Source organism: Euphorbia lathyris, chromosome 7 (assembly GCF_963576675.1).
Source record: "Euphorbia lathyris chromosome 7, ddEupLath1.1, whole genome shotgun sequence".
NCBI classification, from domain to species: domain Eukaryota; kingdom Viridiplantae; phylum Streptophyta; class Magnoliopsida; order Malpighiales; family Euphorbiaceae; genus Euphorbia; species Euphorbia lathyris.
In genome coordinates, this window is record NC_088916.1 from 65,839,525 (window position 1) to 65,850,276 (window position 10,752).

At 33.9% G+C, this 10,752-nt stretch overlaps 1 protein-coding gene across 1 annotated transcript; it reads left to right on the forward strand.

Moving 5' to 3' along the window:
* The first annotated feature begins 741 nt into the window (after positions 1-741).
* Positions 742-10,244, forward strand: LOC136201224 (alcohol dehydrogenase-like 7). The gene is made up of 10 exons (XM_065991844.1): positions 742-854; positions 942-1,078; positions 1,192-1,238; positions 5,611-5,936; positions 6,851-6,933; positions 7,021-7,096; positions 7,190-7,254; positions 7,670-7,765; positions 7,853-8,017; positions 9,934-10,244. The coding sequence occupies exons 1-10, from the start codon at positions 806-808 to the stop codon at positions 10,048-10,050; spliced, it is 1,161 nt and encodes a 386-aa protein (XP_065847916.1). The 5' UTR covers positions 742-805; the 3' UTR covers positions 10,051-10,244.
* The last annotated feature ends 508 nt before the right edge of the window (positions 10,245-10,752 follow it).

Sequence of the window (10,752 nt, forward strand, 5' to 3'; positions counted from 1 at the left end):
GTAAATTATATCCATGACCATTCAACTTTATCCATTTTAACATTCTGGTCACTGAACTTCAATTCTTAACAGTATGACCACTGAACTTTACACTTTATAACACCGGTTGCCACTCAATTTTAACTAACTCCTCAAAGTGACTGTTAACGACCTCAAAATGAAAATATTCAAGAATTAAAATTGTTCAGAACGGCATTTACCATGAAACCACATTTTTTATTTTCCAAAATCACATTTTTTGGAGCTTTCTCTATCTAAAAATTCACCATCTCTCATAACAAAACAACACCTAAATGACCTCAAAATAAAAAAATTTAAGAATTAAAGTTCATTAGAATATCATTACGCTTTGAATTTTTTATTTTTAGGCCATCAACGGTCGTTTTGAGGCGTTGAGTGACCACCGGTGTTAAAAAGTGTAAGGTTCAGTGATCATACTGATAAAAATTGAAGTTCAATGGCCATAATGTTAAATGGGTAAAGTTCAGTAGTCATCGGTATAATTTGCCCAAAATAATTGAGAAGAGAGACATCCGGTTAAAAGAAGGTCAAATATGGAAAAATGGTGGTCAATGGTGACAAAGGTCACCGGTGTAACGTGCAATGGCCATACCAGAAAGAATTGAAGTTCAGTGGTCACGATGTGAAAATAGGTATAGTTCAATGACCATGGGTGTAATTTACCCATTAATGTATTAAGTCCTTTTGAAAAAAAAAAAAAAGCTCCCAGCACCATATATACGCCTACCTGCCTAACTCATTTTAGGCACCTTGAGCTCTAGATAGTCAACGAGCAGAGTAGGCGATGGACACCGAGAAATCTCCGACGATCGGAAATCCAATTCGATGCAAAGGTGAACTTATTAAACTGTATATATAGCTTCAAGATATAAATTAATGGATCTCATTTAATCATATATGCCAATTCTTTTAATAATTAGCGGCGGTGAGTCGTAATCCGGGAGAGCCGCTGATAATGGAGGAGATAATGGTGGCGCCGCCGAATCGTCACGAAGCTCGGATAAAGATTATATGCACTTCTCTCTGTCAAAGCGACATTACCTTCTGGAAATTGAAGGTCTGAACTCTTTATCTTCTTGGAATCAATCTCAATCTCAGTTCCCCTTTGCCTTTGATTTGAGTCCTACAGTAAGAGCATCAACCGATCACCGTCTTCTTTTTTTCTTGAAGGTTTTTCCTGGTGTTTTCCCCAGAATTTTGGGTCACGAGGCTATTGGGTAAGTTAGTTTATAATTTATTACTGGATAAATTACACACTTGCAGCTGAGATTTATTTATTTTCACGCTTTAAACACTAAACTTCAAAATGAAATATGAAACTTAGTTAATTTTACACATTTTAACAGTTGATGATATCCAAATAAAAAGATTCAAATTCTTCAATATTTTTATTTTACGGTTATGAACAATTATTTTAAATGTTAATTAAAGTTTAATAATCATAATCGAGTGATTTTTATATTAAACTTTGAAGTTTAGTAGGTTTATTACGATGGTCATGTGTAAATTGAGCATTATTTATTACAGTATTATTATTAGGAAAAAGTACGAATCAAACAGAGATCTGTGTTTTAAAAGTTTATATATAGAGGTCCGTGTTATGTTTCATTTACAAAATAAAATATTACAATTACATATTTATATTCTGATTACAACTAAATGTATTTTTATCTTAAAAAATTATTTTTACATATTGATAAAACACAAATCTTAAAAAACAACTCTCTAAATCGAAAAAATAAATAATATGGTAGACATTTTTTGTTTTTGTACTAATTTAAAAGTTTATAAACTAAATTAAAATTAAAATTCATTTACGTTGCAATTTAATTTTAGATTTTTTTTTTTTTGGTAGGAATAAGAAAAATAAAAAACAAACAAAACAAAACCTAATCCGGGATTAGCCTGGAAAAGCTAACTCCCACCACATCATCCAGAAGGATTGAGGAGAGAAAGGCCGGAGGAACAGGATAATTAGTGACTCCCCAACTTCCTTCATGACCTGCAGCCGCTAGACGATCCGCCACCCTGTTCTGCTCTCTAAAGATATGACAGGAAGTGATAGAAGCAAAGGAATGGCAGAGCCTCTTGATCCCTTTAATAATATTTTTGCCTTTCATCCCAATAGCTAAATGGCTGGAAATTAACCTGATAATTTTAGATTTTATTAATATATAAATATAATTTTAAAAAATTTAAAAATATTATTAATTATTATCAATAATTATCATTAAAATTTAATAATGTAAAATACTTTGTTTTTTTTTTTAAAAAATCTCACATATTTTTATTTGTACTTTGTACTTTGCCATTATTATTATTATTTATTATTTCTGAACCGGTAAACGGCGTTGATGGACCAACAAAAATCAAGTCTTGAAATGAAATTAATTGTGGTTGTTTCTTTGAAAAAAACAAAAAGAAGTGGTTGTTTCTTGGCGGCTTCTCCTCTATTTTGTTTTTTTTTTTTCAATTTTTTAGTGGTTGGCCCTACTTATCGTCTTTGTCAATTCGTAGAAAAATATAGAGTAAATTATACCTATGGCCACTGAACTTTATCCATTTTCACATTATGGCCATTGAACTTTATTTCTTCCGATATGGCTACTGAACTTCACACTTTTTAACACCAGTGACCACTCAATTTTAACCAACTTCTCAAAATAACCATTAGCGATCGTTAATGACCTCAAAATGAAAATATTCAAGAATTAAAGTTGTTCAGAACGACATTTACTATGAACCCACATTTTTTATTTTCGAAAATCACATTTTTTGGAGCTTTCTCTCTCTAAAAATTCACTTTCTCTCTCCTAACCAAACAACACGCAAATGACCTCAAAACGAAAATTTTCAAAAATTAAAGTTCCTTAGAATATCATTAACGCTTTAGATTTTTTATTTTTAGCCGTCAACGGTCGTTTTGAGACATTAAGTGGCCACCGGTGTTAAAAAGTGTAAAGTTCAGTGGACATACCGGGAAGAAATGAAGTTCAGTGGCCATAATGTGAAAATGGATAAAGTTCTGTATCCATGGGTGTAATTTACCCGAAAAATATACTATCAAATAAAACTTCACATTTTTTCAAACAAAAAACCTTTACATAAATAAAACCATATATTTTTTATATATAAGCATCCTCATTATAAAGGGATTAAATTGACATAAAAGTCAATAAAAATTATAAATAAAAGAACACCTCAAAAATTATAAATCACATATTTTTCTCATAAATCTAAGAGTAGTTGCAATTTTTTTTTTTTTTATCATTTAAAATTCGAAATCTCTTAGTTTGATTCTTAAAGGTGTCTACTATTTTTATTGAGATATGGATAAAGATAAATTGAAGTATGGACAAAAATATGATAGTTGTGAATTATTATTCCATGTTTAATAGGTTGGATATGGATAGAGATAAAATAAGTGGATTGTTAAATACCGCCATCATTTTACTTATTACCGCCCCATTTGGATTTTTTTGCCTTTCTCATAATTTTGATGAAAAACTGAAAATTCTCTCCAAAATCACAAACCCGAATAACAATAATTGAAATTATGAAAATAATTGATACGTGACAACCCGAGAATCTCGGAAATGAACGATTATGAGTCGGAAATGTTAAAGTTTACGTTTTTTTAATCAAAGAAATCATGAAAATAATACATATTTTTTGGGACGATTTTACATTTTTCGTCACAAAAAATTTAACAATTTTTAACAAAAAAAAATTTATGCCTAGGCGGATGAATCTACCGCCTTGCCTATGGTCAGGTGGGATGAATCTCCCGCCTAGCACTTGACCATAGGCCAGGCGGGAGATTCATCCGCCTAGGTATAAACACATGCGGATTCTTTCAAAAAAAATTCAATTTGATTTTTTTTATGAAATAGTAAAATTATCCAAATGAGTGTGGTGATAAGTAATTTGAGGACAGTAAATAGTAACACTCTCAAATAATCACATATTTAATGTTTATTCTTATAAAGAAATCCGATAAATTATATGAACTTTTTACATAATGAAATTAAAAAAAAAACAGATGGAGAACTGATAATGGGAAGTTTTAGGATATAGTTTTTAAATAGGATAAAATATTAAAATATATTTTTTTTGGAAGTATCAATTTAAATTTGGGATAAGGTGCAAATTTGCCCCTAACGTTTTTAGGGAAGATCATATTTATCCCTTAAGTATGAAATAGCAAAATTTTAGGTCTATAGTTTTCTTAAAGGTGCAATTTTAGGTCTATGGTTTTCTTAAACATGTATCTCATTTTGCAAATGTCGGCTAACTTCTAGTTCTCTCCATCCATTCATGTTTTTTTTTTCCATTTTCACCAATAATCAGGAACAAATTCTTCCTTTAATTCATCAGCATAGCAGCAAAACATGTTCAGATTGTAGCTTTTTCCTCCAAAACACTAGTCTCAATCCATATTCTTTTATCCCCCAAAAGTGATAGTTTCATGATGCAATAGGAAAAAATTCCCAATAAGTCACTTCAATCACATGTGAAAGAAAGAAAGCAAATTTTATAAACCCTTCTTCTTCTCAAGAACCAGAAGGTTCATTCTTCAAACAGAGACTACAAATGTATCCTTAGAAAATTAAAATGTTTTTACCTTAATTTGAGTTGGGGGACACCCAGATGGAGAAATAGAAATGAATGGTGGGAAGAAACATGAGTTGGAAGTGAAAATGGTTTCAGGGTTGAAATTGCAGATGATGCATATTTGCGATAAAGGAGAAGAATATAAGGGTCATGATTGAAGGAAGGAGAAGGAGAGCAGAATCAAAATTGCAATTGAAGGGAAGAAGAAGGTGAGCAGAATCGTGATTGAAGGGAAGAAGATGAATGAGAGTAAAATCAAAATCGCAATTGAAGAAGAAGGATACCATAATCAAAATCTGCAGAATCGTGTGATTTGGGGGAAGAAGATGGAAATGTTGACACTGTTAAGTTTTCATCCAATAAGCCCAAAATTGCATCTGTAGGAAAACCATAGACCTAAAATTTTGCTATTTCATACTTAAAGGGTAAATGTGATCTTCCCGAAAAAAAACATTAGGGGCAAATTTGCACCTTATCCCTTTAAATTTTAGTTCAAAATAGTACTAATATAAGCTCAACGTTTACAAAATTTACTAATTTATGTCATAATATTCATATTACTCACTTAAGTTCTTAAAAAAAAAAAAAACTGTAAACCTATTTTGATAGGTTTTTTTATAGTTGTTTTTTTTTTTTTTTTTTAAATAGAAGATAGTTTATCTTTTTTAAATTCTTTTTCAATTCCTTTTAGATGTCTTTTCGTTATATAAATATATCCTTCCTGCATAAAATTTCTTTCTTGTTTTTTTCTGAATGAAATAATGCTCGATATATATTTTTTCCGTGGAGATGATTTTCCCTTTCCGTGGGAATTAGGGATTCGCATCAGAACGAAATGTGATCATAATTAGCATAATCAATTTGATGTTTATGCCTTTCCACTTTCTCCAACTTCATAATAATAATGGGATGGTTTCTATTTCCTCATTTCTTAGGTTTTTTAGTTGTATTTTGAATTTTTTTGGCATGTTACAGGGTCGTAGAGAGTGTAGGGGAAGACGTAGATGAGCTGAAGGAGGGGGATATAGTGATTCCCACATTTATTCCAGACTGCGCAGATTGCGTAGATTGCAGATCAAACAAGAGCAATCTTTGTTCAAAACTGCCCTTCAAGGTCTCTCCTTGGATGCCAAGAGAGGAGGCTAGTAGATTCACTGACTTAAAGGGAGATGTTATATATCATTTCCTCTCTGTCTCCAGTTTTAGTGAATATACTGTCATAGACACTGCCCATCTAACCAAGATTGACCCGTCCGTTCCTCCAAGCAGAGCATGCCTTCTCAGTTGCGGAGTATCAACTGGTAAAGACCATTTCATTTTTTCTTTCAGTTGAATATGCTTCGTTAGCTATTGATAAATGGCAATTCACATTTTCACATTTTAATTTAAGTTATTAAGTGAATTATCAAACGAGACAAGTCAAAATGTGCATCGCTTTCCAATATGTTAAGCAAATGTAGAGAGTTGAGTAAGCTGTAACCGAGCCAAGCCGCTCATGAGTGGCTAGGCGTTCAGCTCGACTCGATAAAAACTGACCGTGTTAGCTCGATTTATAAACGAGCCTAGCACGAACATAATTTTGAGGCTTTATTAACGAACTGAGTTATATTTCATTTGTTAAACTTGATTGATATTATTTCATTTGCTATTACGTGAGCTGGTTCGCGAACTCAATAAACGAGCAATAAACGAACTCTTCACGAGTGATCAGTTTGTTAATTTGTTTATTTGTTGATGAGCTTTGCTCGTGAGCTTGTTTGTGAACATAATTAATGAGCTCTTTGCGAGTAGAGTTCATGAACAAAATTAAGGAGTTGCTTGTAATAAAAGTTCATGAACAATATTAACGAGCTGCTCATGAGAAAAACTCGTAAACAACATAAACAAATCACTCACTCGCAGCTCATAGTTTTCTTAATAAGCCGAGCTCGAATAGGATTTGGAGCTCAAACTGAGCTCAAAGCTTGGCTTGAGCAAGTTAACTTTTTGCTGAGTTATGCTCATAGTCAAGTCACTTTAAACAAGTTTAGGAGACAATAGGCAACTTTAAGCAGATTTAAGAAGTTAATCCGTGGTTACAATCAGCTTTTACTGCCAACTTGGAAGAGCTGTGTACCTATTAGGCCAAAAAAATTCAAATGACAAATATGAATTTTTCCATGGGTATTGTATTTGAAATTTTAATACAATTCTACCTTATGATAACAAATTTAAGGTTTTGGTGCTGCCTGGAGGACTGCAAATGTGGAGGCAGGTTCAACTGTTGTAATTTTTGGCTTGGGGTCAATTGGTTTAGCAGTAAGTATTTAGCTTGCTCCTCTTTGTACAATTACTTATTATGACAAGTAGCATATGAAGCCTCATGGCTACTTGTTTTTGCTACAGGTTGCAGAAGGTGCGAGGGTATGTGGTGCTACTAGAATCATAGGTGTTGATATGAATCCAGACAAGTTTGAAATAGGTGAGTAGCAGCAAATTACTAGTCTCAGTATCTGCCGCATAAAGCAATCGAAATCAGTTGTTTTAATGACCATCCATGCTTTGTTTCATACAGCGAAAAAGTTTGGCGTATCAGAATTTGTCAGTGCAGGAGATACTGGAAATAAACCAGTGAGCCAGGTCTGCTGTCAATTCATCATCTTACAATTATACTTGTCTATTCATAAATCCTGAGCTGGAACATTATGAGCAGTTGAAGTTTGTGCTGTTGTTGGTTTTCGCTTTCCAAATACATACGGACGGGCATTAGAGTGCCTTTTCTAGGCTAGAGTTAAGATGCAATAATAGGATATTTTGCTTGATACAAAAACTATGCCTGATGGGGTTGCTCCTTTCAAACTGTGATAGGATATGATTTTTTGAAGCATAGAGATGGATTTTCGTGCTGTTCTTTCACAAAACTCATTTGCAGCTCTATATACAATTCGTTTAGATTTAAGATTGTGAAGGCAAAACATTGGATGAAGCTTTGTTTGATTCTGGAATTATTCAGTTTGGTTTTCTTGTTGTCCAATTTCTCTCCGTGCTGTCGTAGATGATTAATGAGATGACTGGTGGAGGTGCAGACTACTGTTTTGAATGCGTTGGCATGGCATCATTGGTGCGCGAAGCATTTTCGTGCTGCCGAAAGGTTACTAACTCTTCTAAATACATATTCTGTTATTATTTTTGGTTTCTATACTATGGTCTTATGTTGTGGAATAACTTGTGGATTCAGGGTTGGGGAAAGACAATTGTCTTAGGAGTGGACAAACCAGGGGCAGAAATAAGCCTTAGCTCTTTTGAAGTACTTCATGGTGGTAAAATCCTCACAGGAGCATTGTTTGGAGGTCTTAAACCTAAACCTGACATTCCAGTTCTTCTAAAACGCTACATGGACAAGGTGAATTAACCAATTACTAAACTTTCTCTCTTTTATATTTCTTCCTGGTTGGTTTAGTCCTTCTTCAACAAAACACCATTCTAACTTAACTATGTTTAGGTTCATAGGCCCTAGAACATATTAGGTGCCGTTTGGTAAGATGTAATGACCTTCGTAATGGAATGACCATTACATTGAAGGCTAATTACCATGTTTGATTGCATATTACAATGTCATTGTAATGGAATGAAAAAACCTTGAGTTAAATTTTTGTGAAGAAATCTTGTAATTCCCATTACATAGAAAAATGCCTTGAATTCTCGTTATCTAACCTCTCATTTCTCAAATCTCACCTCTCAATCTCACCTCTCATTCTTGTAAAAAACGCAACAAGTAGAAAAACATGAAAATTGAAAACGAGAAAAATGAAAAAAAAATGAAAAACCGAAAAAATGCGAAAAATGATAAAAAAATGAAAAACCGGGAAAATGAGAAAATAGAAAAACGGTGAAAAATGTTGAAAATGGAAATTAAAAGAAACGAGAAAAATGTAAAAAAAAAATGAAAAAGCGAAAAACTATATACTAATTTATTGATTTCGGTTAATCTAATTTTGTATTTGATTTTGATTCGATTTTTCACATTTTTCGTTGATTTTAATTATGTAAATAAAATTTTATTTTATTGCATTTAATTAGGAAAATACAAGTATTGTAATGGTTATTACATTACATCATAATTATCAACAAAACATGGTAATAGAATCACTATTCCATTCCATTACATTACAACTTTGATTACATTACCACCTTGATTATATTACATTGCATTACGGCATACCAAACGGACCCTTAGTGCATTTGATTGTTGGGAAATAAATATGCTGTACTTGAGCAGTGTGGGAGACTGGGGAATGGGTCGAGAAACTCCCCTTGGGGCGGGGAAAGAAAAAAGAAAATAACAGACGAAGCTTTACTAAGATAGGGCTTTGATTTGATTGGCATTGATTGGAAAGGGGGGTGCCTGGGTATGTTATAGGAAGGGAAGGCAGAGGTAGTATTTCGAATGGCGAAAAGAGGCGGTGGGAAGGAATGGGAAATCGTCAAGGATGCCTTCTTTGTTGGTGAAATGAAGGGCGCCGCAGCGCAGGCGTCTGTGATTCTCTGAGCCAGTCTGGATTTCCAACGCCTCGGCAAACAGGCCAAGATGGATGACAGCGTCTTTTTCCTCTCTTCCTATCCGGGCGGGAGGTGAAGCCATAAGAGTAAATTGCCCTCCCGGTAAGGAAATATAAACCAACCCCCCCCCCCCCCCCCCCCCCCCCCCTCTTCTGATCCATTCATTTCTGAAAGCAGAGGGGATCCAGAGCTAAGCCCCTTCTATTGCATAACCTAAAAAAGCTATAAGCAAAGTACCTAAGTGGGTGTATGGAAACGAGACGCTTTGGTTACTGGCTAACGCTTCAAAAGGCGACAGCTTTCTTTTTGGTATTTATCCAGCAGATACGCTTCTGCTGAACTCCAGCACGGTTTGGCGATCAGGGACGCCTAAAGTGTTATTCCTGATGGTGCAGTAGGTGGCGGTCTTCTTCTGTATGGTTTCCCAAAACCTCCAAGAGACCACCCCCCTATGTGCTTGGACTGTTCAACCCCCAAACCACATAAAAGGAACTTTGTCTCAACGTGTCCTCCCAGTAAACAACCATAAGGGAGGGTCATCTTAGTTCATAAAAATGACATTGGTAATTTAACCTGGTTCACCCTTAATTTTGGATTACATCCACCGCCAAGTACGAGAATTAGTTCTTCCACTATAAAGTGTAGTAGGCATACAAAGAGACGGTTCTCTAGATAACTTCTCCGTGCTTAAATGTCATTCTTCTTTAATGTTTGCGGCTTTACGAGGTTTTACTTACATTTGCTTATTTTTGTTTTCAGGAGCTGCAGTTGGATGAGTTTGTGACACATGAGATAAATTTTGAAGAGATCAACAAAGCCTTTGATTTGCTGATTGAAGGAAAGTCTCTTCGCTGTGTTATTTGGATGGACAAATAAGTAATGTACCTTCTCACTTCACTCTTCAAGTTCTCATATCTATTTTCAACTAGAACGAACTTTTAAGGGACCGTAAATGAACTAGATGCACCAGTGAAATATGTCATGTGTACACTTGTCTTTAATTTGGTGCAAAATACGATATATATTTCTTTTTAAATTTTTAATTTACCGTTTTTATCTGTTGCTTATAAGTGATAAAAATGACGCACAATTAGAGTGGAGATAACGAGATTTGTGACTGCTTACAGTGTTTCGGTAACAGTGACTGTAAATTGGTCCAGCTTGTAATCATTGCGGATAAAATTGGCTCAACTTGCAAATGTTAGATGTATAATCGTATCATTTATGACGTTAGAGATACATTTGCTCTTTATTGTCAATGTTGGGAAGTGTTTTTGGACCTTATCCCGTTTTATATCTATAGTAAGGTTATTGTGGATAATCATTTTTTTCTTTGTTCTACAAAATACAGTGAAATGTTTTTTCTTTTCTTTTTTGGTAGGCAAAAAGTTTAGGTAAGGGTAGGTCTACCCACCCCAAGGTCAGGGCAAACCACAGACCTCGATGAGGGTTTACAGTGGAATTAACAGTGAAATGTTTTTTCTTAATAATAGCATATATTATTCCATTAATAAAAAAAATACGGTACAAAGATAAAGTGAAATAAAAGAAAAAAAATGGAACACATTAAATGATATA

What these genes read in the sequence shown, in the direction of transcription:
- LOC136201224 (XM_065991844.1), top strand. Translation starts at nt 806, where the DNA reads ATGGACACCGAGAAATCTCCGACGATCGGAAATCCAATTCGATGCAAA. An exon ending in CAGTTGCGGAGTATCAACTG is followed by an intron (nt 5,937 to 6,850) that starts GTAAAGACCATT and finishes AACAAATTTAAG; the next exon opens with GTTTTGGTGCTGCCTGGAGG. An exon ending in CATTTTCGTGCTGCCGAAAG is followed by an intron (nt 7,766 to 7,852) that starts GTTACTAACTCT and finishes TTGTGGATTCAG; the next exon opens with GGTTGGGGAAAGACAATTGT.